The sequence below is a fragment of the Chelonoidis abingdonii genome, chromosome 3 (assembly GCF_003597395.2).
Source record: "Chelonoidis abingdonii isolate Lonesome George chromosome 3, CheloAbing_2.0, whole genome shotgun sequence".
NCBI classification, from domain to species: domain Eukaryota; kingdom Metazoa; phylum Chordata; order Testudines; family Testudinidae; genus Chelonoidis; species Chelonoidis abingdonii.
This window is the reverse complement of record NC_133771.1, coordinates 70,261,706-70,289,071: the sequence shown is the minus strand read 5'-3', so window position 1 is coordinate 70,289,071 and position 27,366 is coordinate 70,261,706. Positions and strand designations below refer to the sequence as shown.

General features: G+C 43.0%; 2 protein-coding genes across 7 annotated transcripts in view; one reads left to right on the top strand and one right to left on the bottom strand.

The window, feature by feature from the left end:
- Nucleotides 1–17,368, bottom strand: part of ORC3 (origin recognition complex subunit 3) — a 69,431-nt gene extending 52,063 nt beyond the window's left edge. For all 4 annotated transcript variants that reach the window (XM_032771840.1, XM_032771841.1, XM_032771843.1 and 1 more), the window contains exons 1-2: nt 17,286–17,368; nt 6,245–6,299 (exon numbers count right to left, since the gene is read on the bottom strand). In XM_032771840.1, coding sequence (XP_032627731.1) covers nt 6,245–6,299; nt 17,286–17,309 — 79 coding nt within the window. In that variant the 5' untranslated portion in view covers nt 17,310–17,368. The remainder of the gene's footprint in view (nt 1–6,244; nt 6,300–17,285) is intronic.
- A 195-nt stretch (nt 17,369–17,563) lies between these two features.
- The window catches only part of RARS2 (arginyl-tRNA synthetase 2, mitochondrial), a 61,683-nt gene continuing 51,880 nt past the window's right edge, over nt 17,564–27,366 (top strand). Inside the window, exons 1-2 of one of the 3 annotated variants that reach the window (XM_032771837.2) lie at nt 17,596–17,707; nt 26,484–26,557. In XM_032771837.2, coding sequence (XP_032627728.1) covers nt 17,669–17,707; nt 26,484–26,557 — 113 coding nt within the window. In that variant the 5' untranslated portion in view covers nt 17,596–17,668. Of the gene's footprint in view, nt 17,708–26,483; nt 26,558–27,366 lie in introns of all 3 variants that reach the window. The other 2 variants (XM_032771838.2, XM_032771839.2) reach the window with 2 other exon arrangements.

Genomic DNA, 27,366 nt, shown 5'->3' with positions numbered 1-27,366 from the left:
GCTGACTTTCACCACCGGTCCCAGACTGAGACAAAAAGATAAATAAATATATACAAACCTAGCTCTTATATAGCACTTTTTATTCACAAATCTCACAGCAGTTTACAATGGAGGTCAGTATCATTATCATCATCTCTAAAATCCAGGAACAGAGACAGAGGTGACTTGCCCACAACCAGCCAGCAGGCTGGAGGCAAAGCCTGGACTAGAATCCAGATCTCCTGAATCCTTGTCCAACGCTCTTTCCAATAAGCCAGGGCTTCTCAAGCGTATTCTTTCTGAGGCCCCCCTCCCAATGTGCTATAAAAATTCCATGGTCCACCTGTGCTACAACTATTGTTTTTCAGCACATAAAAGCCCGGGCCAGAGTCTAGGGGTAGCAAACAGGGCTATTGCCCAGGGCTCCAAGCTACACAGGGCCCTGTGAAGCTAAGTCGCTCAGGCTTTGGCTTCAGATTCGGGTGGCAGGGTTTGGAGCTCTGGGTTTCAGCCCCAGGCCGGGGGGCTTTGGTTTTCTGCCCTGGGCCCCAGCAAGTCTAATGCCGGACCTGCTTGACATACCCTCTGAAACCTGCTCGCAGCACCCCACCCCCGTGGGCCTCGGACCCCCGGTTAAGAACCAATGCACTAGGCAACCTTGCTTGGCAACCATCCACATCCCGCCCTGCAGCTGGATAAACTAGCATTGTCTCCCCTATTATAAATATCCCCCTTCCAAAACTGTCCAACATGTTTCAGTCCATCTCACAGCCCACGCAACCAGCCAGTCATGGGGTCTTCCACAATGCCTTGCAGCAGGTCTCTGGTCCCAACTCCATTATTCCACAGTGGAGATGCCGTTTATACTAGAAGAAACTAAACAACTTGGGCAAGGACCATCTTTTTTGTTGAGTGTTTGTACAGTGTCTAGCCCAAAGGGGTCCTAGTCCATGATCAGGGCTCCTAGAATGGCATAATACAAATAACTTTTGCCACTATATCTTATTCCAGTTCCCCAACCAGAGAAAGTATATTTGTGGTGCTATCACAGCGTTTACATTTGCCAACATACCTATGTCAGTGGGGGTGCATGTAATTTTTTCACACTCTTGACATATCCTAGCAAAACTTTTAAGAGCAGATCAGGTCTAAGATTCTGGTCCCCATCTCCAACCTTTCCTCACTTCCCTGAACTTTAAAGTTAATAAGCACTTCTTAAATATCAGACCCTCTTTGTTAGCAGTGTCCTGACGTCTCTCTGCTGAGACATTCTGCACTCAGCTTCCTAGGTGCTGCTTTGCTTTAGAACTCCTAAACCCTGCCTTCAGCCAAGAAGTAGAGGCAAAGCTGGAAGGAGAAATGGGAAAATGAATTTGAAAATAAAATAATGTTTCAATTAAAAAAAATCTCCAACTACAATCTTACTTCACGTAGGATTCCCCTTTTAAAAACATGCACGCAGAGCCTGTAACTACCTTTAACTCTCACAAATGCAAGTCCATAAGCATGACTTGCTTTAGCTTAGAGTTGTGGTCCTCAACCAGGGGTCTGAAGCCCCCTGGGGCGCCACAAGCACATTTCAGGGGGTCCCCCAAGCAGGACCAGTGTTAGACTCACTGGGGCTCAGGGCAGAAAGCCTAAGCCCTGCCATGCACAGCTGAAGCCCAAGGCCCTGAGCCCCACTACCTAGAGTTGAAGCAGAAGCTTGAGCAACTTAGCTTCACAGGGGCCCCTGTGGCGTGGGGCCCCAGGGAAATGCCCTGTTTGCTACCCTGTAACACCAGCCCTGGCTTTTATATGTTGTGGCAGAGGTGGGCCGTGGAGTTCTTATAGCATTTTGAGGGGGCCTCAGAGAGAAAAATCTTGAGAACCCCTGGCTTAGAGGACGGCTAACACTACTTGGAAGGGTACAATGGCTGACGATTATATAAACAGTTCAGTTAACTGTCAGGGCAATGCAGGATTGAATACAATGATTGCTATTGCAAAGAGAAAAGTTAAAGACATGAAAACAAAAACAAATGTTACAACAGAACTGTAAGTTTTCTTTAATAATCAGGTACTAAGCAATCAGCTGCAGTCTAGTTTCTAGAAATTACTCCTGGGGGGATTCTGCAGGACTGCACTCCTGCAGAAAATGCCCCCCCCCCCCCGGTTTCTTGTGTTCCTGCACAAATGGCAAGGGAATACAAAGGGAGCCATGAGGGCGAAGCGGGTGACTAGTGGATGCGTTTTGGGGGGGGACTGCCCCCTCCACAACGAGAGAGAGGCATGGGGGGCGCATCACGGGGTTAACATGCCACTTCACCGCCCCCGCTTCCATTCTAACAGCGCAGGGCTGCCACTGAAGAAAGCTGTTGTTCATGGCTCCCCTAAACTCTGCAGTTAGACACAGCCTCCTGGGTCCCAGTGCGCGAGTCCTCCACCCCTCGTGTTCTGGAGCTTCTCTGTTTATCTATTCCATGCAGCAGCGAGTCGCGCTGTGGCTGGAGGAAATGAGGGAAGGGAATGGAGGAGAGAGACAGTGAGGAAGGAAAGGGGTAGAATAGGGCAGGGGTGACAAGGGAACGTGGGAGTGAGGGAGGAGAAGACACGGGACTCTTCATGAGAAAGGAGCGGGAGCCCAGAATGCACGTCTCCCTCACGCAGCAGCTGGGGCTCCCCCGTTAAGCAGCCACTAAACCTCACCCTGACAAACCTGACCCTCTACATCTGGTCCCCTCTGAAAGCCCCCCATCACAGAACTCCACACTCATAGATCCCCCCATAACCTACACCTTTTCCCCCACGAGCCCCAACCACCTCACCCCAATCCCCTGCAAACCCATGCCCTGTACGCACGATACCCACAGAGACCCTCCACGACCACTGGCCTACCCTACATCGACCTCTCACGAGACCCAATCAATCCTCCCAGAACTACCACACACTTGTTCCCCCATACTAAGCCATCCACACGGAGCCTCTTGCGGCTGCTGCCCCACGCCACACCTGGAGGGACCCCGACAAGGCCATAAGCCGAGCCCCCTGCCTATCACTCAGAGCAATACCTTATTTCCACCAGTCCCTAAATGGCCCCTTCAAGATTTGAACTTCTCGGGGTAGCAGGCATGCCATAAATCAAACCACTATGCTACCGCCCTCCTAGTGAGCCTCACTTTGTCGGTCTCTGTACCGAGGGAAGGGTGAGCTGCATGCTGACGCCGCCAACTCAATGCAGCGGCAGTGGCCTGTGCTCCCGACGTCTCATGCGGTAGCGTCACTATACTGTATTGACAAATAAAAGTGCAGATTTGTAAAAATATCATGGCGCATTAAAATTTTAAATTTCTTGGCGCATAATTCCACTTACAAATAAAGAAATGAATAAGCTGTGCTCCTGTAGAATGATATACGTGGTGTAACGGAAGGCCGTTCCCATACCAAGATACTCATTGTATCACGCCACACCATGGTCTCCAACCTTTTTATGGCCAAGATCAGGACTCGACCCCCACCGCCTTCCCCAAGGCCCCCCACGCATCCCCAGCCCTGCCGTACCCATGCCCCCCCCCCGTCACTTGTTCTCCCCGACCTTCACTGGGCTGGGGCAGGGGGTGAGGGCTCTGGGGTGAGCCTGAGGCAGAGGGTTGGTGTGCAGGAGAGGGTGAGGGGTGCAAGCTGTAGGAGGGAGTTTGGGTGCAGGAGGGGGCTCTGAGCTGGGGCAGAGCGTTGGGGTGCAAAAGAGGGTATGGAGTGCTGGCTCTGGAAGGGGGCTCAGGGCTGGGGGTAGGGATGCAGGAGGGGGTATGAGGTGGTGGCTCCAGGAGGGGGCTCAGGGATGGGGGTTGGAGTGCAGTCTCTCGCTGGGCAGTACTTACCTCCAGTGGCTCCTGGGTTGGCGGCGGGTGCAGTGAGGATAAGGCAGGCTCCATGCCTACCCCGGCCCCACACCGCTCCTGGAAGGGGCCAACATACCCTGTGGCCCCAGGGTGGGGAGGGCGGGGGGTACATGTGGCTCCGTGCGCTGCCCCTTTCCGCAAGCACCTCCCTTCCAGCTCTCCTGCCCAATGGGAGCTACGGGGGCGGTGCTTGCAGGCAGGAACAGCGCGGAGGGAGACCTCTGCCCTCTTGCCCCCAAGGCGGCAGTGGCCGCTTCCAGGAGCAGTGTGGAGTCTGCCTTAGCTGCAGCCACATTGTACTGGCACCAGAGATCGCGATCAACCAGTTGGTGACCACTGACTTTGGTCTTGCATATCTATTTTTTTAAAATTAACTAAAAGCAACACAAACCACCATGTGTGTGTGATCATACCAAAATTCTTATTCTGTTTTTTCCACCCCCAAGTCTCTAGACAGCAGTTGCGAGATGCAAGTGTGCACAAAGAACTGGTTCTGAGAGGTGTGGAGTACCAGCAATTCTGGCTGAAGTTAACAGGATTTGAAAGTACTCAAGCATCTTGCAGGACTCGGCCAAAAACCTGGACATACAAACAAGGGAGCACTGCCTATTTCTTAGGCCTTAATAGATGTCTGTGCATATGCATGGCCTTTTCTTGTACCTATAAATGCATACCTGGAGTCCATTTTCTGAACAGCCAGAAAGAAAGGTAAACAAAATCAGTGTCTTGGACTGAGGGACAGACTTACAGGTATTTAGGTGCTTAAAGATACAACTCAGGACCTACTGGGATTTTCAATCAGATTTTAATAGGATTTTAAGTCCCAATGGGCATTAGATCCATAGGCACTTTTGAAAATTCCACCAGGTACTATATCTGCAACTTTAGGTACCTAAACATCACAAAAAAATCTAGTCCTGAGTAGATGATGGAAGAAGGGGATGTGCGTGTGCACACATGCAGTGACCAGCCAATATTTTTAACAATGGACAGATCCACAAGATGCACAACTAAAAGATGGAGAGCTGATCTGTATATTTGACGACTCCTGGATTCTTCTTTTCCTCAGGGTTTTAAAAAAATAAATTAAAAAAACAAAAGATAACTCCTATTCAAGCAAATTGCATCTGTTTAACTGAGAATGTCATCTCTTCTAGGGATGTGGCAATTAACTAGATATTACACTTAATCCAGTAGCATGTTAAATCTCCCAAAAAAGATATTTAAAAGATTATTCTAAACATTTGCTATTGTAAACCAAATTAGTTAACATTTGTATTAAATTTAATTGAAATATTCCCAAGATAGTGATATTGCATAGTGGCTGCTAAACTGGAGCAACATCAGTTTTAGCAAGATTAATTTAGCAGAATGTTAACACAGACAAAGTTTTCAGTAAAAGACAAATTCTACTGTGATGTCCCAAGTCTATCCCATGATAAAACCCAATCATTGTCTTAGTTATCTAGTAGTGCTCTGTACTGACAGTTAGAAAACCGAGGTTAGACTTCCCGATCTCCAGCTCCTGGAGTTTCAGACATGCCAGGCCTGAAAATCATTTTGGATTAATTTTAAAGCAGGTGTTACAGTATATCCCTCTGGGTGATAGAAGAGTCTGCAGTGTTTTCCAATGAGATTTAAAGTCTGGCTATATCTTTTTCTTTTTTTTTGCACTCTTCTTCATTCTTCATTCAAATTGTCACTCCTTTTGACAGCTCTGGGGCTAGCAGGGATTAGGTGCACTGCCAAGGCAGCGTGCTTAACCTGAGTGTAAGGACAGAATGTCTCTTGAGTTGTTTTCAACAGGAACCGAGCAGCACTAATCCAAGGGGAGTCGGTCTTGTCTAGTTCTTCTCAGATGAAGAATGCTACATGGGGGCTGACAGATGGAAAGCATAAATAATGAGGAACAATGGACAAGAACCTTAGGGGTACAATGGGCTTTTTCCTGACCTCTTAACTCACCAAAATCAGATAAGCGAAGTAAAATATGATTGGCATGCTGAATGAAGCATCATTTCTGATCAGGTAAAAATATTCAGTGCCTACCAATGATGGTTCTCCTTTGATTTATCAGTTATTGTTTATTGGTTTGACAAAATATCTGTTTATGACAGTATGGAGAAACAGTTTTCCTGAAAAAAGATTTCTATAAAGATGAAGAAGGCAACGAAGGCAGAGCTCTAGAGATGAAGAAATTTCATAGCAGTTAATAACTAGTTGGGGTGCTGCTGCTAAAGAGATGACAGCTCTTCAATACTGTGTTGGCATTGGGGAGTAAATAAAATCCATATGTGGGCATTACAGAATAAAATCAGAGTTGAGGCTTATGGGATCAAGCGATCCTTTCTAAAGCATAGCAATATATACCAAAATGCACTAACCTGTTGGTGACGATATCCTTCTCTTCTTGGAACCTGGTTTAAACACAAAGCAGCCCTAGAGAGTAGCAAGCAAAATGTGAACTTCAGAGTGAGTTTCCATCTCATCAGAATTCTTGAGATGCACAGGGAACAAGCAGAAAAAGACAAATATCCAATAAAACAACATTTGTTAATTCTGAACTGGCCTTTCAATGTCTTAAGGACATTAAGATTCTGTGATTGCAGCAATGAAGAAATTAGTCCATCTGGACTTTCACTTCTTCTTTCAAGCTGGAATCCTATGGAAAGTAGTATCCTCCCTTTGTTCTTTCCAGAGTTCAAAGCATCATCTCTGAACCTTGGGCTGGAGTTTTCTACCTTCCATAGGTTTTTAACTCCATCTACCAACCAACATGTTGTGACAAGAAATGTTACTAAACAGTAATTAATAAAGTGAAGAAATTAAAAGATGTCAATTGATACATGGAAGAGCTACTCTATTAGCAACTTAAAAACAAATGTAAGGATACTGAGACTAAGCAGTAAATTAATTATACTGTATGCAAAGAACAGTAGGATGCAAAATTCAGATATTGAAATAAGGCAGAAATCAACAACCATGAGCAAATCCAAATTGCTAAGATGAAGGTTAAAGATTAATTTTTCGTTAGTGACACTGTTGAGATGAACATCTATAACATATCTCTAAGAATTCTTCCAATTTTAGGGGACATACTTTGTTCACTGAAGTATGTACTTTGACAGTAACTACAAATCTAATAAAAAACTCTATTAATAAAATAATGCAAACAAATCACAGACAGCTAGACAGAACACTTGGCATGGAAATCAAATGGAAAGCATTCTGTGCTGTCTTTTACATAATTGTCTGTTCACTGCCAATGGATATACTAAATTTCCCATTAGTATTTACTAATCCCTAGTTGGTAATTACAGAGTTTTATTAGTGTTAGGAAAATATTTTCAAGATTTATCAGTTTTGACTTTGAATGATGATATTGACGTGGGCACAATCAGGCAGATCTTACTCCTGTGAACAGTCCCACGGACTTCAAGATTACTCATGTGAGTGAAGGATGCAGGAGCAGACCAATATATCAGTAGGATATACAGTGACTCAAATATTATATGCATTTACATTTAGGGTCTTGTGTATTCATGTATCATGCAAATTTGCAGTCACAGAACTTGCAGCAGATTCTATCCCTTGCTGCAGAATTGTGCTCCAAAATCCAAGATGTAATTTTTAAAAATTATGTTTCTATCCCAATATTGTGAAGACAACCTTGAAAACGGGAATGCAATGTTGTCTTCCTGCATCTACAGAAGATTTGAAACAGTTCTGCTCCATTTGTCTTATTGAGTTAACTCCAAAACCGAAAGATGGCATTTAAATGTCAATACTACTAACTATTACACTGTTGATCATCGTAGCAGAAAAAAAATACAACAGAACAAATCATCAACAAGGCTCTGGTAGTAAACCACAAATATGCAAACACTAAGTGCTAACTCACCTTGCTTCCTAAAACTACATTCGCTAAAAAAAAATGATACAAGCTTTTCAAAACACATAGAATTCATGGGAATAACTAAAACCTTGCTTTACCACAAAAGAAAAACTCCTGGGTCTGGAAGGATCTTTGAAGACTCCCGGAATCTAGATCTGAAAACAATCCCTTTCTCACCACCATTTCCTCATACTTCTTCTCTCAACTAGTGACAGAACACAACAGGAAACAATGCAGATACTTTAAGACAAAATGAAAGCAGGTAAAGCATGTCTCATAATAAAGTAAAGAAAAAATACAAAACCTGAAGCTTTCATTTATAGATTATAAAAGACACAGGCACTGCCTATAGCTGGAAAATAATTCAGAAAAGTTTCCCACTGTGGCTAATACTTAGAGCCCTACCAAGTTCATGGCAATGAAAAACGCATCACGGACTGTGAAATCTGGTTTTGTGTGTGCTTTTACACTATACTACACCGATTTCACAGGGGAGACCAGTGTTTCTCAGATTGGGGTCCTGATCCAAAAGGGAGTTGCAGGGGGTCACAAGGTTATTTTAGAGGGATCGTGGTATTGTCACCTTTACATCTATGCAGACTTCAGAGCTGGGTGGCCCAGTGACCACCAGCACAAGAGTAAGAATCTTAGAAGCTGGTTTTGCTAATTACTCCAATACTCTAGAGTGGACATTCGGAAATCAGTTTAAGAGTGCCTTATATTGATTAAGCTAAATCAATTTAAGGCACTCAAATGGATTTAATAAAAATAAAAAAAATTAAATCTAGAAGAGACCATCATGATTATCTAGTCTGACCTCATGAATATCACAGGCCACAGAGTTTCACACAGTAATTCCTGCACAAAATTATATGGCTTGTGTTACGCAAGAAATGAAACTAGATGATCACTGTGATTTAAGAGTATCCACACCATGAAGATACACAGATTTAACCAAACTGGATACTCAAACTGTATGCAGACTTTCCCTTATTGGGAGAAATAGGGTCTGAGTCTTCTCTCACTAGTACTGGTGTAAAGCATCATCCATTAAATTCCATGAAATTACATTGGCATAAAATTGATGCAAGCAAGTGAATAATCAGGTTCACTGTGTTTCCCTTCAGGCTAACTTCAAAAGAAGGCAGAAATTCAATCATACACACAACACCTCAATAATTTCACAGTGATTATTGAAAGTAAAAAGCCCTGGAACCTTGTGAAAAGCAGCAGAACCCACTCTATTAACACTTGAAATTTCCTCCTCATATTTATAGATTTTAAGATTACATTTATGAATCATCCATGGAAAAGAACCCAAGGGAATAGCCTCAACAAAGCTCTGGGTAGCATTCATGGGCTTATTATTCCCTCTGTAACACTGGGTAAGAGATGTATCAAAAAAGTAGGAAAAAAACAGACAGTTTTCACCAGGGCAAAAGGTTAACAGTGGGTCGCCTCTAGATTCTGTAACAGGTCCAATGTTGTTTAATATACTTATTTATTAATGAGCCAGAACATGTGGTTCAGCAATGAGGTGGCACAATTTGCATGTAAAGTAATTTAGGTTAGTCAAGGGCAGAGAGATCTCTGAGGAACATCAGAGGGACCACATCAACATGTGAATGTACAACAAGATGACAAAAGGAGTTCAACATTGATAAAAGCAAAATAACTATTCACACATCTTAATTAACTCCATCAACTCAGCAGAGAGACCTGAGGTGTCACTGTGGACATCTCAATAAAGACCTCTGCTTAATGTGCAGCAGTGATCAAAAAAAGCAAACTAGATGTTGGGACACATATGGAATGGGATGCAGAATAACATAGAAATTATTACAATGACATTTATATGAATCAATAATAGAGTCTCATCTAGAATACTGGGTACAATATTGGTCCCCCATCTCAAAGAAGATATTGCAGAATTAAAAGGGGCTCACAGAAGGACAACAACAAAAAATTAGGGGCATAAAAAAACCTCATACAAAGAGAGACTGAAAATATTAAAACTGTGTATCTTAGAAAGGAAATGAATAGAGGGGACATAAAATAATGGATGATACAGAGAAGGTAAATCAAGAACTTCTGTTCTCTGTGTCACGTAATACAAGAACAAGAAGGCATTTGATGAAATTAAAATATCACAAATTCAAAACCAAGAAGAGTAACTATTTTTTTCCACACAACATGTAAATAAACTGTGGAGCTCACTGCTAAATGATGCTGTTGGGTCCAAAACCTTAGCAAGATTCAAAAAGGGATTGGATGTTTACATGGATACAAAGTAATAGTTAATGCTAACATATGCTGTTGGAAGAGATATTAAACCTCATACTTCAGGGTTTAATCCAATATTTAACTATTAGGGATTAGGAGGAGAATGTGGAGGGCAGATTATCCTACATCTGTCTAATACAAGATTATATGCACTCTCCTCTGAAGCATCTGGTACTGGCTACTGTGAGATAGAGGATGCTGGATTAAAAGGACCACAGTTCCAAGAAAGGAAGGCTTCTGCAGCAGTTCAGGCATTAGTCTGGGATTTGGTAGACATAGGTTCAACTCTCTGTTCCATCACAAATGTCCTGTGTGGCAAGTCTCTTTGGTCTCTTTGTGCCTCGGTTCCCTATCAGTAAAATGGGGATAATACATAAACACTCACCAACAAAGGCGTTGTGACAATAAAAACACTAAACGTTGTGAGGTGCTCAGACACTAAAGTATTGGGGAGCACAGAAATACCTAAAATAGATAGTCTGATTTTGTATGTCAAGTCCTATATTTCCAAATAGTAACTTCTATACAACCAAAGAAAGATTACTAAACCTAGAGTAGAAGATTCTGACCCGGAGCGAAAGAACTTCCCTTACTTCTCAAAAGGTAAATTGTAATAGGCAGTGTAAAAACAGATATCTGATTAATAATGTCAGTTCAGAGTAGATGGAATATATATGAAAAGAAAAAGCCCAATTTTCAAATGTCAGACAGGAAAGCATGAACTTTTTTCTTTTCATTGCACATATGAATATGACACACACACACACACACACCAAGTTATGTGCCTAAGTGACTATTTACAGGCACTATTAGACTAACTGCACGTGAAAATTAGACATGCAAATACATATGCATTTTTATATGTGCAAATTCACCCCTGCTCTCAGATACCAAATGTTTTAATTTCTAATAAAATCACTTATTGCCCAAACTTTAGATTTTGTTTTAAAGCAGTTTAAAAAACTAAATATGAACACAGCATTTCAACATATTTTAAATTCAATTAAAACATGTATAATTTAAATATTCGCTTGCAGTGCTGGACACCTGGGTACGTGCTTTTAATCAAGATGATTTAAATTACGTAATTTTTTTAAGTCATTGATTTAAATCAACTGGATGCTTTGTAAAAAAATAATTTGAAACTTGTGCTATTGCAACTTTACATTAAAATTCATAAGGAACTAAATTATAAATTCTAGAAGTTCTAAAATGTTACTGACATGACATACCAGTAGAGGTATAGTTGGTTTGCTGATATAGCTCTACTAGTATGTCTATACCACCAAACTCTTAAAAATGCAGGCAAGGTCATCAACTGGGTGTTAACTTTGTCATCCAGCTCTTCTCAGAGCACTAACTATTCAGATGGTCCACCATAGGTTAATTAAGAGATTCCAACAATTTTGTATAAGCAGGATTAAATGAGATAGTGGTACAAATGACTGCTCAGCTGACAATATTTTCCCTCACTGGTAGCACCAGTGCAGATGCATCAATGCTGAAAAAAAAATGTGCATGAATTTTCCAAGCATAGCTGCATTCCATGCAACACCATGCAAGAGCACACAGTTCATAAATGATATGTAGTAGTTAACTTATGTGCATAATTTTGACTGCTACTTTAATGTTTACATAAAGACTCTGCGGGAATGAACAGCTGTGTAAGTTTTCACATCAGTCTCCATAACTTGATATTTTCAGTTCAACACAGGATGCATTTCTAGGAGAGATGCTCTGTCTAACCCAACACAAGTTATTGGGCTCAAGGGTAACTGGGTAAAATTTAATGGTCTGTGGTATATTGAAGGCCAGACTAGATGATCTACTTGTCTATTCTGGCTTTAAACTCTATGGATCTATTAATCTATGAGTACTTTTGCATATGTCCAGTGGTATATATTATCACACATACTAAAAGCTATTTAAAAAAGTGGAAGGACAAAAAAATAATAAAATATCATGACTATTCAGAGTATTCACTTACTTGGAATGGTTTCACTGTAGAAAGCTACATCAGAACCTCAATTTGTAATGCAGTATACAATAAGCCATCACGACATTAACCAGAATAGTAATTTATGCAGTCTAATTTGGTCAGGTCAGGTCATGACCATTTTATACATAACTGGATTATGCAGTTAAGTGCAACATAATAGCTTTCATTCGGATGGGTTTCCAAAGTGTATTGGCAAGAGAAGAAATCCTTTAGCTCACCTACCATGCACTCATGCTAGGGTGAACCACACCAACTGAAACAGTAGACAACAAAACTACATATTATCTTAAGACAAGAAGTGAAGAATGTCATATCCAATCCAATTGACATGTAGGGGAAATTAAATATTTTAACTACTCAAACTGGGCCGGCCAGTCTAATAGAGGCAACACTCCCACTCTTAACAATAGTGGTAAGGACCTATATTTTATATCTCACCTGAAAGATTGGATCTCAAGAGAGATTCAATCTCTCCTAAAATCATGCAGGAGACACACACTCAGCACTGACTCAGAGGAAGAGTATCACCTACTGAATTTACCATTTCCTGGAGCACCTGAATTTTCCCTTTGAGGTTTCCACTCTAAGCACCTGCTCACCAACTGTGCTTGGCTTACAAAATCTGATAGTATCAGAATGAAGTAGCAAGGCTACAGCATATCTATGTGAAAGGACGACAGAATATATTTAAAACTGTAAGTCCTAATTAGATTTGTTTCAAAACATCTGGAGTGGGGGAGGTGGTGTCTTACTTTGGGAAAATGTCTAACTATAATATGGTGCAACAAGTGGTTTCTCAAAGGAGAGAACTAGACTTTCAAAATAACACATGGTTTCACAATTTATAAAAAACATTTTAAAAATACAAAGCTGTTTGTGGTTAAAAATGATTATAGTTCCTAAAAAGAAAAAAAGTAGGACATCAAAATATATCAGACACAGTGCATTTAAAAATAACAGCAAAATGTAACTTGAAAGGAAAAATAAAGAAAGGAAATTTAAGTTGCTATTTCTGGAATGGAATAAACACGATAAAGTACAACCCCTATAAAACATGAAGTGGGGATTCAATGCCCCACCATGAAACACCATAGGTTCCCATCATACGAATGACAACAGAGAGAAGCAATACAATCCTCTTCTGACAGAGATGACGTACAATGCTGGGAAAGGCCTTTGCGGAGGGATCTACACTGGCATTTTTACCCATGTCATCTAACTCTGATCGGAACAAGTCAAGATGACATGATGGTAAAAATCACTCTGGCCCATGCAATGGTGGGAGATTGCCCTAAAAATGTCAGGGTATACAAGGCTACAGAGTAAAAAGAAAAAAGGAGAACCACTGTAGAAGACAGATGCCACAAGCAAGGGAACTTGCAGTCCTCACTACAGACCTACTGCCAAGTAACACATAGCTGAGGAGGAAGACCCCACATTTTGGATTCAATTTTGAGACCATTACCCCCTTGTAAATAGCTGCCACAATCCTAACCCTAACCTTAAACCAAATCTAAATTTTTAATTCAGAGTCAAGAGACATACAGGAGTGATTTAAAATAATACATGTACATGGACAACAAACACTATTTCATTTAAATCTTTGATCACCAATATTAGCCTCATGAGGGACACAGGAGAAGTGCACCATGGCAACAGAAGGAAGTGCCAAACTAGATTGTTTGTTTGTTTTTTAAACACAAATCTCCATCTGCAGCAGCAGAGCTAGTGCTCAGTGCAGCTGCTTATCAGTTTTACTTCTATCCATTTTAAGATGTCACTAACATTGGCAGGGTCAGAATGCGAAGTGTAATGAAAAAGGTACAGCAGACACAGTGTATTACATCAGTCACAAGCACTATAGCACCACACACACAAATCATCAGGATAATCCACATAAAATTGGCAGCAGCAGAAGGTATGCACACAAACGTGTGTATTCAGTGGGGTGTGTTTGATATACTGCACAGGAGATACAAAAAAAAAAAACTGTGTTACACTGTGGGAGGGAACCTGATAACCCCTTTGATGGGTGATTTATAGAACAGAGAATATCACACAAAGGGGTTCACATGCTCTCATTCCCTCTGTGGATATGTCTTCACTGCAGCTGACAGCATGCTTCCTAGCATGGGTAGACAGACACACGCTGTCAGCTTGAGCTAAAAATAGTAGTGTGGCCACAGTAATGCAGGCAGCAGCTCAGGCTAGTTGCCTGAGTATAAACCCACCTAGCTCCCTTTCTCATATATGGTTAGCCTGAGTTGTCATGACCACACAGCTATTTTTAGGAGGTTAGCCTGCACAGAGCCAGCACATCTATCTACTCGTGCTGGGAAGCATGCTAACAGCTGCAATGTATACATACTGTGTAGGTATCATAGGCCAAATACATACTATTATTAAGGTTGTCTGACACTTCTGAATATAAGACTCCGTTTTCAGTTGCTTATAACTTTGTGAATTTTACCCATTTGGGCTGAAATTTTTCAGGCCTAGTATCTGCCTCAGTCTGATTTTTTTTTTTGAAAATTCCAGCTAAAATGGTTTAGCTGTTTCTGAGAACTAGCCTAGAGAAAAATATGTTCTTTTGCCCTAGTAAAAAAATTCTGACAACCTTTTCTCTGAATAGCTCTAGTGACCCAATGCTGTGGAACAGGGACTTGAAATGTGGCAGGAGAGTGCCTTTTCCAGGGCTGGGACTTTTGCTGTTCCTGTGAAAATTTACCCAAATTTGGCCAAGTTGCAAGCCTTTGAAAAATCGCAACTCACCTATGCTCAGTTAAGACTTCTTCAATTTCAGCTGATAATATATCTGAAGATTCCATTCTCACCAAGCATGTTTGAGCTTCTCACAGATCCTCATGTGGACCCTCCAGACTGCATATGTGCCATCTCCATAGTGTGACTGATCATGCTCCCTCCTACCTCACTGGGTCCCAGACCCAGCCCAAGCACACCACAGTTAAACAAACCCATGAGCCCAAGTCAGGCGAGTCACGGGTTTCAAACTGCAGTTAGACATATTCTCAATGGCCTGCTCTGCTGGCACCCAGGCTGAAAGAAGAGTAAGCCATCCAATTCAAAAACAGAGGATACAAAAGCTGGACTAGGGGTAAGAAAAGGAGTAGACTGGACAAGGTATCTGATGAAACAGACTGAAAGTGGGAGAGAAACTGGGATTGGCTGGGCAAGAAGGCTGGGACTGGGAGTTGGGGGCAGAGGGAAGGCTGGAATCTATTGAGCAAGCAGACTAGGAACCAATGAGGGAAACAGTGGAGGGGAAGAGAGTGGGAGCCAGTTTGCAGAGTTGAGGGAAAACTAAGATCAAACAAGAAGTTTGGATCCAGGGGGAAAATGGGAAATGACAGAGTCAATGAGCCAGGTAGAGGGAAGACTGAGCTTGGATGAAGTGTCCATGGAGGGAGACTAGGACTGGGAGCCAGTGGGGACAGGAAGGGGAGAGAGAGATTGGACAAAGAGCTGGGACTGGTTAGATGGGAAGGGGCAGGAGATTGGGACTAAGACACACAACAATCCTGGAGGGTGAGGAATAGGACTTGCTGGGCAAAGAGACAAGGACTAGAATGAGAAGCCTGAGGAATGGAGATTGGGATCACCAGGGGTGAGAGAGATAAGACCTGTTTCTATCCCAGTTTTCTGATCCCTCATCTCTTGCTAGCGCTGTTTTGGTCACAGAAGTTTTCTGCAGGAAGGCTTTAATGAAAAGAGAAGACTTGGATCTTGATAATGGTCAAGCTTGGGGGCAGGACTTTCCATTGAACCCAACATCCAAATACCTAAAATTAATCTTTGTCTACACTGTCTGCATGAAGCATTGGATTTTGGTTGGTATGGACAGTTAGGTAATCTTTATGAGTCAAATTCTAAACCAGGTAGAGTAAAGATTAGTACCCTGGTCCAAAGCCTATTTAAGTCAATAGGAGTCTTTCCACCAACTTGAAATGACTTGAAGTCCTGGTCCTAGGGTCTGATCTCAAATTTAGTTCTGAAGAAAACTAGGAGCTAGTGGTATGCATGGAGTTAGTTCTGAAATAATGTACTCACATTGATTTTGATGCTTAACAGATAGGTTTTTGCATGAGGGTAGGACCTGTACCTCATCCATAAGAAAAATGAGCAGTAACAGTGTAATCTGTGGGGATGAAGCCAGGGATCATAGTAGCTAGGTCCATACTTTGGACTGAACACTATTTTGCTTTTAGTTTTCCGATTTCTCTTAATTGATGGTTGTTGGTCACACACATTTTTATCAATAGTAGGGTTGCTTATAAGTTTAGAAGTCTGTATGTTTTCAATTATCAGTGTCATTAATTAACAAAGCACACTGATATTCTGTGGTATAAAAGACTATGAATAAATAATATCCCAGGCCCTATATCAGATCCACCTCCTCACTGTTACAAAGCCTGTATACATCTCTCTCACTCCAATATCACCCACTACCTCTGCACAGTCTAACACAATGTACATGACAGAATAGCAGGATGGCATATTAATCACACTCCTGTAGCAAAATAAAAACTACTTAGTCCCACGGTCTCTATCCCGCTCCTCCCTGCAGCAGGACACAGTATCTGTACATATCTTCTCTGTTACATATCGCATGCTACAGGTCCTGCCAGAACTTATTTGACTTTAGTCACGTGAATAAAGTTCTGCACGTGCTTCAATGTCTGTGGAAGACAATCTGGTTGTACAGACAGCATCTGCGCCCTGTGAGTGTTTCTGGAGATGCAGGATATGTATTTAGAGTACAAGAAAAAACCAAATGCAAGGCTGCTATAAAGAGACACAACAAAAGGAGTCAACACTACTCGCTCCTGCTCTAACGGTGCAGGTGGGCCCGGGGAACGTACGGGGGGGGGGCGGTATCCTAGGGGATGGGGTTACACAAACAGCCCCCCCCAGTGCACACGTCCTCGCGCCCCACCTCCCGTCTGTAACACTGCCTCCTACCGCTCAGGGTCGGGTCAGCAGCCCCACAGGAGAGCGGGCTCCACTCCAGCCCACGGGCGGGGCGGGGCTCCACTCCAGGTTCCTTCCTGCCGAGCTCCCGCGGGGGAGTCCCTAGCACCCTGGGGCGCGAACGGACCCCCTTCCCCCCGTCCGCACAGAGGGCGCCGCGGGAGCCGCCAGGACCCACTGACTGGGCCGGCGGCTCGATCCGGGCGCTGAGCTGCCACAAGGCCGCAGCGCGCGGACAGTGACCCCCTTCCCTACCCACCTTGGAGACGGAACTCGTGCTCATCCTGCCCCCTCGCACTCCCGTATCCAGTACCTCCGCCCGTTCGAGCGAGCGCGCGAGAAGTTACTGGCGCATGCGCAAATCTCCGACAACAGGGCGAGTTCACTTCCTCCAGCCTCAGAGAGAACTTGAAAACTACTTCCCCCCTTTTACACAATGGGATGGTCCACCCTTGCGGCTCTTCCCCGCGAGCGGCCCGGCTCAAACACCGGCGCGGGGGGAGGCGGAAGCTGCTCACCCCTCCGAGGATTGTACAGTTCGCCCTTCCGTCAGTGGCGACATGAAGGAACGGCTCCTCCCCTCTGGGCTAGTCCACGCGTGGTGGGGACGGGGGTGGAGGCGCGACTCTTTTGATGTGAGCCATGGCGGCTTGTCCCTTTCGGAGGAGCATCGCCTCTCAGGTAGCGTGTCCCCTGCTCAGAGACTCTCCTGGCCGCTGCACACGGTCCAACACCCTCCTCCCCGGGATCCGTGTGCTTGGGACCGTCCGGCTGTCTAATCCCCCCTCCCCCAGCGCTCGAACAGCCGGCTCCTAAACTCCCCTTTGGCCCTGCCCCCGCCCCCCAGCCGAGCTGTGGGATGTGCGTGTAACTGACCCCGCGTGCCCAAGTCCGCGCTGCCAGGCAGCCCGGGGTCCCGCGGCCGCTCCCGGGGCCAGGGCCGTGCACGGTGTGATGGTGGCAAACCCGGGGAGTTAAACTGGCGCAAGAAGCTGTGTGGACACTCGGTTTCCGGTTTGAACCAGGCACCTGTGGTTGATGATAAACCTAGATGGGACCAGTGTGGCTGGAAAAAAGCAAGTGTAGTGCCCATCTTTAAAAAAGGGAAGGAGGAGGATCTAGGGAACTACAGGCCAGTCAGCCTCACCTCAGTCCCTGGCAAAATCATGGAGCAGGGCCTCAAGGAATCAATTCTGAAGCACTTAGAGGAGAGGACAGTGATCAGGAACAGTCAGAATGGCTTCACCAAGAGCAAGTCATGCCCAACTAACCTAATTGCCTTTGATGAGGGGAAAGCAGTGGATGTGTTATTCCTTGACTTTAGCAAAAATTTTGATAATGGTCTCCCACAGTATTCTTGCCAGCAAATTAAAGAAGTATGGGCTGAAAGAATGGACTATAAGGTGGATAGAAAGCTGGCTAAATTGTTGGGCTCAACAGGTAGTGATCAATGGCTCCATGTCTAGTTGGCAGCTGATATCAAGCGGAGTGCCCCAAGGGTCGGTCTGGGCCGGTTTTGTTCAATATCTTCATTAATGATCGGGAGGATGTCGTGGACTGCACTCTCAGCAAATTTGCAGATGACACTAAACTGGGAGGAATGGTAGATACGCTGAAGGGTAGGGATAGGATACAGTGGGACCAAGACAAATTAGAGGATTGGGCCAAAAGAAATCTGATGAGGTTCAACAAGGACAAGTGCAGAGACAGGAGAATCCCATGCACTTTTACAGACTGGGGACCGAATGGCTAGGCAGCAGTTCTGCAGAAAAAGACCGAAGGGTTACAGTGGATGAGAAGCTGGATATGAGTCGACAGTGTGCCCTTGTTGTCAAGAAAGCTAACGGCATTTTGGGTTGTATAAGTAGGGGCATTGCCAGCAGATGGAGGGACGTGCTCATTCCCCTCTATTCGACATTGGTGAGGCCTCATCTGGAGTATTGTGGCCAGTTTTGGGCCCCACACAACAAAAAGAACGTGGTAAAATTGGAAAGAGTCCAGCGGAGGGCAACAGAAATGAGTAGGGGGCTGGAGCACATGACTTATGAGGAGAGGCTGAGAGAACTGGGATTGTTTAGCCTGCAGAAGAGACGAACAAGGGGGGATTTGATAGCTGCTTTCAGCTACTTGAAAGGCGGTTCCAAAGAGGATGGATCTAGACTGTTGTCAGTGGTACTGGAGGACAGAACAAGGAGTAATGGTCTCAAGTTGCAATGAGGGAGGTTTAGGTTGGATATTAGGAAAAAAAATTTCCAATAGGAGGATGGTGAAGCACTGGAATGGGTTACCTAGGGAGGTGGTGTAATCTCCTTCCTTAGAGGTTTTTAAGGTCAGACGTGACAAAGCCCTGGCTAGGATGATTTAGCTGGGGATTGGTCCTTTTTTGAGCAGAGAGTTGGACTAGATGACCTCCTTAGGTCCCTTCCAACCCTGATATTCTATGATTCTATGATCTTCTGTCCCACCCCCTGCTTGGCACCAACCACACAACTTCTCTGGGTTCATTGCTCTGCAACTCCAGCTTCTCCTTTAGCAAAACAGCCTGTCTTGCTCTGGAAATGGGTGGTGATGGAGAATGCCCCGCCATCCTTGGTAAATTGGTATATTGGTTACTTATCCTCACCTCACTGTTAAAAATTTGTACCTTATTTCCGTGCTGAATTTGTCAAGCTTCAACTTCCAGCCAATCTTCTAGGCTGAAGAGTCCATTATCCAATACTTCAGTTCATTTTAAATGGATTAAAGGAATCTGTTTAATCTAAACCTTGAAAAGATGCTCTTAAACCAAAATAAGAGCACCTACTAGATGTTTGCACCAGTTTCAGTTAAACTGGTGTTATTTTTTTCACAAAGACAAAGTCCTGAGACTGGTCAGATACACTGCTATTGTTCAGATCCCCAGGGGCAGAAGTGAAGTTGTCAAACATCAGGTCAGGTTTATGTTGTTCCAATGTGTGCTCTGGCCAGGATAAGAGTAGTGAACACACAGATGCCTCCTTTCTTTCACTAGACTGAGGAGTGGGGATGAACCTTCAAATGTATCATGTGTAAGATTCCAGGATTGTCACTCTAAAACCTGAAGTATCTGAACAGTCAGTGTGAAGCAATGGAAACAACTACAAGCATACCTGAGAGCTTTTTGTTTAGAAATATCACCAAGTTCAACCACCGTTGGAATTTGTGGTCTGTTACTGTCCAGTGTGAAAGTTCTCAGACATTTTTGGCTTTTTAGACACATGAATTTACTAATTACACCCATGCATCAGTATAGGCTTTCAGTTACTAGTACACTGAGGGTACATATAAACCGCACACTTCTTACAGCAGTGTGTAGGGTATATATACTGCATACCCCCCCCGCCAGTATAAATAGCAATGTTAGATGGTGAGGCGCTGCTTAGGTGAGTAAAGATACACCAGCACCCTTAGGGTAGGAACCCCAATACAACTCTACATGCCCAAGCAGTGCCTCCCTTATCTATACTGCTATTTTTTAGCAATGTAGTGTCCCGCTGATGTAGTCTTTCCCTGATGCAGAGGAAGGCTCTGGCAGAAGGAAAAGTAGCCCCAGCAGGCTGCCAGAGCCTTTCTCTGCTACTGTGAAAGACTCCAGCAGCACAGAATGGTTCCAGCAGTATAGGGTTAGATAGGTATATAAAAGGTTTAATAAGTTTGGGTAAATAATATATATGCTTTGCAGTTTATGTAAAATGCAGGTGTTTAGCAGTTGTGGGACGGCCTTGAAAGGTGCTATGCTTAATTGATAATACTGGGTGTGGAATGTGGCTTCATTGGAAAAACGACCTGAAAGGTAACTGATAAGATAGGAGAAAACTCTTTGAAAAAAAGCCCCAATTATCAAGATGCTTCTAACTGATTTTAACAAAGAAAGAAATTCAAGAAGCAATGACCATAGTCATGTATGTTCCAATTGTAAGGTATAAAAGGGTAAAGTCTTCAAAGTTCCTTGCTAGTACCTGCTGTTCAGTTGGAGCCAACCAACATGGGTTTGAGCGTCCTAGGTCCAGTCCTGTTGTAAGCGGCTGATTAATGCTTATAACTTCATGCTACTGTATGGTTGTAATTATTGCTTAGGCATTTAAGGCACATTTGGATAAATACCATTCAGCCTTGGAATTTAATAAAGGTATTTATGGTTACATTGATATTATGGTGATACTTTGTATTATTAATAATTAAGGCTGCGAGTTTGTCACACAAGTCACTTTCTGTGACTTTCCGTGAGTTCTGTAGTGGCCGATGTGGCTGGCCTGGGCCACCTGAGTGGCTTGGGCAGCCCTCGGGTTAGCTGCACTGGCTGGTGCTGAGGCAGTCTCGGACCCCCGTCCTCCTCCAGCACCATTGGCTGGGAACCGCTGCCAATGGGAGCTGTGGAGCCGGCACTTGGGGAGGAGGCAGCACGCAGAGCTGCGTGACCGTGCCTCTGCCTAGGAGCTGAGGGATATTGTCACTTCTGGGGGACCGCAGAGCCGAGTAGGGAGCCTGCCAGCCCCAAACACAGACCCCCCAACACAAGTGGGGGTCCCAGGTTGCGTGCTGCTGCCTGCACCCCCTAGCCCACCTCCCCGAGCACCTGCAGTGCCCCCTGGTCTTCCCTCCCCACCACATGCAGCACTCCTGTCTGCCCCCTTCCCCATGATTTAATCAAGGGTATATAGTACAAGTCATGGACAGGTCACAAGCTTTAAATGTTTGTTTACTGCTCTTGACCTGTCCGTGACTTTTACTAAAAATAACCATGACTAAAATGTAGCCTTAATAATAATAATAATTCCAACAGGCAGCTCCCTGCTGCCAGAGTATTTCACTGATGTGTATAGCTGCACAGCTTGTCACTGTGGTGTGTCACTACACGTACCTTACATGCTGGCACCAGTGGCGTGTGCTGTAGACTTAGCCTTAGTAACCATAGAGGTTGGCGTCCACTCACCTTTATTTAGTGAGTGCATAGTCGGCTGGCCAAGTGATGACATCTTCAGTGGCGTGATGCAGTTCTAGGCCACTGCTGAACCTAGTCAGCAGGCATTCATCAACAATGTGCATCATTGTCTGTGTTGCACCGCAGTTGCAGAAAGGGCTGTCACGAAGGCCCCAGCAATACAGGTTGGCTGCACAGAGACCTTGCCCAGTCTGGAACCTGTTCAATGGGGACCATTGGCAACTGGGCGGGTCAAAGCCAGGCGGGCAAATTGTGGGGTCGGTGACACGGGACTGGTTGGGGATTCTAACAGATATCCATTCCTCTCGCCAGAGTGTTTCCTTCTTAACATCCTGGCTTGGCGGATGAGACCATAATGGGCGACGTGATGGCAGATGTGCAGCTGGTGGTTTAAAAAGGTCATTGTGCAGCAGTAGGTTTGAGTTGGCGCATACTTTCTCCAGTAACTTGCCAGTGGCAACCTCTTGTCTGATATGAGGAGGAGCAATATTGCTCAGAACTGGGAGCCATGGGAGTGGAGTTGGACGCAGGGTAACGGAGATGATACTCATGGTGGCAAGTAACTGCGTTTCCACCAGTTTGGTGTGTGACAGTCGACTCCAAACTGGTGCGTAGTACTCCACCACCGAATACAAGGTGGCAAGAGCTGGCATCTGCAAAGTTGGAGCACGAGCACCCCATGACAAACTTGCCAGTTTGCTAAGAAGATTGTTGCGCGTCTTAACTGTAGTTGCTGTCTTCTTCAGGTGGGCCTGGTAACTCAATGTGTGGTCTAAGGTCACACCTAGATAGACTGGTTCTACTTCATGCTTCACCTTCTGACCATCCTGTCATAAATAGATAGCTAAGGGTTAATGTTTCTTTTACCTAAAAAGGGAACCAAACACCTGACCAGAGGACCAATCAGGAAACCGGATTGTTAAAAGCAGGGGAGGGAACCTCTGGAGGTTTTTGGCTTGTCCTTGTCTCTTTGTTTCTTTCGGCTATGAGAGAACAGCTTTTCTTTCTATCTCCAAGCTTCTTTCTATCCTGCTGTTACCAAGTTGTGAGTACAAAAGGAAAAGCAATAGGTTGATATTGTAGTTTGTATTTACATGTGTGTACTTTGCTGGACTGGTTTAAATTGGATATCTTTTGAATCAGACTGTTTATTCCTATTTTCTTATAAGCAATAGCCCTGTATTTGATTCTTGAATGCAGAGTTTATATTCTATGTATTTTCTTTCTTTTTATATAAAGTTTTCTTTTTAAAACCTGGCTGAGGTTTTTCTCTGGTTAAAGCTAGGGGACAAAGGGAGGTGGAAAATCTCTTTGTGTTAGTTTGACTAGGTTTGAATGCATCGCCTCAGGGGAGGAAGAAGGAGGGGAAGGTAAATTGCCCTCTCTGGTTTGCATTCAAGGAGTTTAAGTACAGTATTGCCCAGGCTAACCCAGGGAGGGAGAGCTGGGGAGGAGATAAAGAGGAGACAAGGGGAGAAAGTTGTTTTCCTTTTGGTGGGAGACTCAGGGTTTCTGCGTCTTGGGGGTCCCCCAGGAAAAGGTTTGGGGAGACCTGGGAGCTATCAGGAGCTCTGAATCCTGATTGGTGGCAGCGATATCAAATCCAAGCTGGTAATAAGCTTGGAGGAGTTTCATGCTAAGCCCCCAGATTTTGGACGCTAAGGTCCAGATTTGGGACAGAGGCTTATTACACATCCACTCACTGTAAGAGTTTTATTAGTTGCACTGAGGTCATATCTGAAACTATGTATGAGAATCAGTTCTAAAATGGGAATTGAAGACCTATAAGGAAAACCAGGACATCTGGAATGCTGCTGACAAAAGTAACACATGCCCACCCAATCGCTGGCATTGAAAACCACTAAAGACAGCAAATTCAGGTTCCAGGTGGAAGCTCTTCCTTTGCAACTGAGTTAGCCACTGAAGAAGAAACTGCATTGAGAACAAGAAGTGGCTTTGTGATTAGAAGACCATTGTTATTCAGAGACGGATTAATTTGTGGTGATCAGTTTTGATTGGTATCATGTTTTATTGTCATTTAATTTAAAAAAAGGAATCATAACCAGTTGAATCAGAGGATGCTGTTGGAGGTTATCAAACTTCCAGGATTGCCCTGGGAGTCTCCAGGAATTAAAGATTAACCTTTAATTAAAGATTATGTCATGTGATGAAACCTCCGGGAATATGTCTGACCAAAATTGGCAACCCTAATGTTGTCCCCTATCATTTGACATGTGACTTTGTAACAGATCCAGGTCATATGAAGGGGGCTATAGTAAAAGGAGCCCCTGAGCTCCTACCATGATGGATCCTTGTCATCATGGTAGGAGTCCAGATAGTGGTGGCTTCTTTTCTGGGTGGTGTCCCTGAGTGGTGTGGCCCCTCATTTTACTTAAGTCCTTCGGTCTAGTCCCTGGCAGTTAAGTATGTGGTAGCTTTTAAGTCCTATGTATGAGTCCTTATGTTCTTATGTTAGGGAAGGTGTGAGTAGTCTGGGGTGTGAGGAAGATTGAGTAGATAAATTAGGAAGAAGAATTAGGGCTTTCAGAGAATAGAGGGAGGGAGAAAGAAAGAGAAAGGAAAAGCCACTGTAAACAACACAGGAAAATATATTGTAGGAAAGAAGAGAGGGGAACATGGAGTGATGCCAGGAAAGGAAAATATGAAACAAAAGCAAAACTGAGTTAGTGCTTGTCTACATATGAAAGCTAATGCGAAATAAGGCAGGGGGGTGGAATTTAAAGTGGATTAACTATTTCTTATTAACTCCACATATGGACACACTTATTCCAGAATGAAAGTACCTTATTTCAAGTCATCTTAATCCATTTTGGAATTGATTCAGGAATAGTTATTCTGGAATAATTCCCCATGTAGAGAATCTCTTAGAAAGTTACTTTTAAAAAGTTGATTGATGTGTTAAAATTAAATATAGCAAGCGAACAATAAACTGTTTAATCCTTTAATTTGCAGAGAGTGTTGTCTCAGGGACATGGTGACATGGATTTTTCACCTTGGCTAGCGCATTCAGTTTTCAGGCTAGTAAGTGTTGAGTGAATTTTTCAAGCACTACGTTTATATAATACCATAAATACAGTATCTTGCACTGCCATACTGTACAAGATGATACAATATAGTATAACAAAACAGTTCATGTTTATTAGAAGACAGCCACCCACCCACCCTTTGGGAGGAAGTGGCTATTAGACTGATGACTTTTTCGTGATATTTGATAGAGAATGTTGGCTCCCATCTGTTTTTTCTCTGTAATTACAGTGAAGAAGGAATGTACCAGATTTCAAAAAAGTATAACTCAAGCACATGATTTAATATGAGATTGTAAAGAGATGCAAAGTTGAAAAAATTAAGATATTGGAAGGCTTCTCAGAACAGCGGGAGACAAAGCTCTGGTTTTTGTGTGAGAAGAGAAAACAGGCTGATGTTAAAAAAGCAGAATTAGCAAGCAACAGAATAGAGAGAGAAAGGAACAAGAACATGAGGAAGGTTGGCGCGGTCCATTTAGGGCTTTAAAAATAAAATCTACTGTCCCTTGATTTCCCAAAGGCTTTTAAAGTGTTAACATTAATCTCTCAGACTCTTACTGCTCTGAGCTGCATTTCACTGGCTAGACCAGGGAACTGAATGTTAGATTTTTAAATTTTATTCCTAACATTGAAGTGCCTTATTCATCTTTTTTTTTTTTTTCCAATGTAATGTTTTCTTATTGACTTGGGGTAAATTTGAGTGTTCTGTCAGTTTTGCTCATCATATTTCAGTTTGAGGCAAACTGAAGGGAGGTTGTTTTCACTTAACGTTGTTAAATGATTATTACCAACAAATAAAAATTGTAGTCACAAGAATATTCTGTATTTTTATGATTTTTTTTTTTTAACAAAAGGAGTCTGATTTTTCTAATGAATTAGCTTTTCAAATTATGTATGCTGCTTTTCTGAGCCACTGTTCGTTGGCATGTTTTTTGCAGGGAACATCACACCATGGGCTAAGTTCATCCTTAGTAGATGCAGCTCCATTGACTTCATTAGAATTGCATCTGATTCCACTAGGGCAAAATATAACCCAGTATGACGGAAAGTACCACTTATTCAGTTACCCTCATGAAAAATATCTTAAGATGGGACAGCAATTGATTATCATTCATCTTCCAGGCAATAAATAGTTTATATTAAAATAAAATGTATCTTTTTCATTCCAATAAACAGATCTCTGCAGTCTTCCTTCTACAAATAAAAGGGGTTTAGAGCTGCAAGTTTTGATTAGTACAGCTTTCTCTAAAGCACCCTTTATGTTTTTTCATTGGCGTGTTTGTAACACATTTTTAAAAACTTACCTTAAAATAGCTTCAGCTAACATTTTTGCCACCAGTCTGGATGGTAATAAATTTATAAAAATGTATGTCTCATCCGCATTGGAGCCTAAACAGGGAATAACTTCACTAAAAATCTTTCTTATTATAGTTTTGATTTGTTTCAAATCTAGCTTTCAAGAGTTTTGAACCTGCCATCAGAAAATTTGATAAATTCAATATCTGCCGTTCCTGTCTCCAAAAAACGGTAAAGTGCTTACATTTTGTGTTCTAATAAAATAATTTTTGTGTGTGGTGCTTAATACCGTAGGATCTCAGTGAGCTTTTAGGGAAATATGAATAGAGAAAATCAAACAATTGGCTAAGATGAAGATTATAATTCATATTTAAATCCCAGTCAATTTTAGAGGGACATTTAACTTAAATCTGGCTCACTATTTAATTTTTTTAAAAACAAGTTTTTATGAAATCTCAAAACCAACAGAATCACTTCCGATACTTAAAAATTCAATTGAAATAAATATCTCATTGTAATGTCTGAAATGCAAATATTACAGCACTAAAAATCTGAAAGTGAAACTGATTAGAAATAAAAGTAACATTCATATTGATTTTCATTCTCCTGTCTGATGCAAAAAGTAAACTGGATTTTATTACAAGTGAAAGAATTCTTAATATAAGGTGTTATGTCCTCAAATCGTGTACAAGGTGAATATAGTAATTAGGGGGAAATGAAAAAATGTTAATTGTACATTTATGCATGCATCACAGTAGGTTGGACCTTTCTATAGCCAGGCACATGTTCAATGGTATCAGTCTAGAAAGATCCTAGAATTCTTTCTTTATCCTACAAATGCCTACTATCTGGCATAGAAGCGAGTAGTCTTATTGATGTCAATAGGACTATCCACATGCTTAAACTTAATCATATGTTTAAGTATTTTGCTGGATCAGAGCCCTACTGCGATAATGTTTATAGAATCAGGCCCTAAATAAAAACAGCATCACCAAAATGGAGCCGCTACGAGCACATGGCATACAGCACAGCAGTTAGGA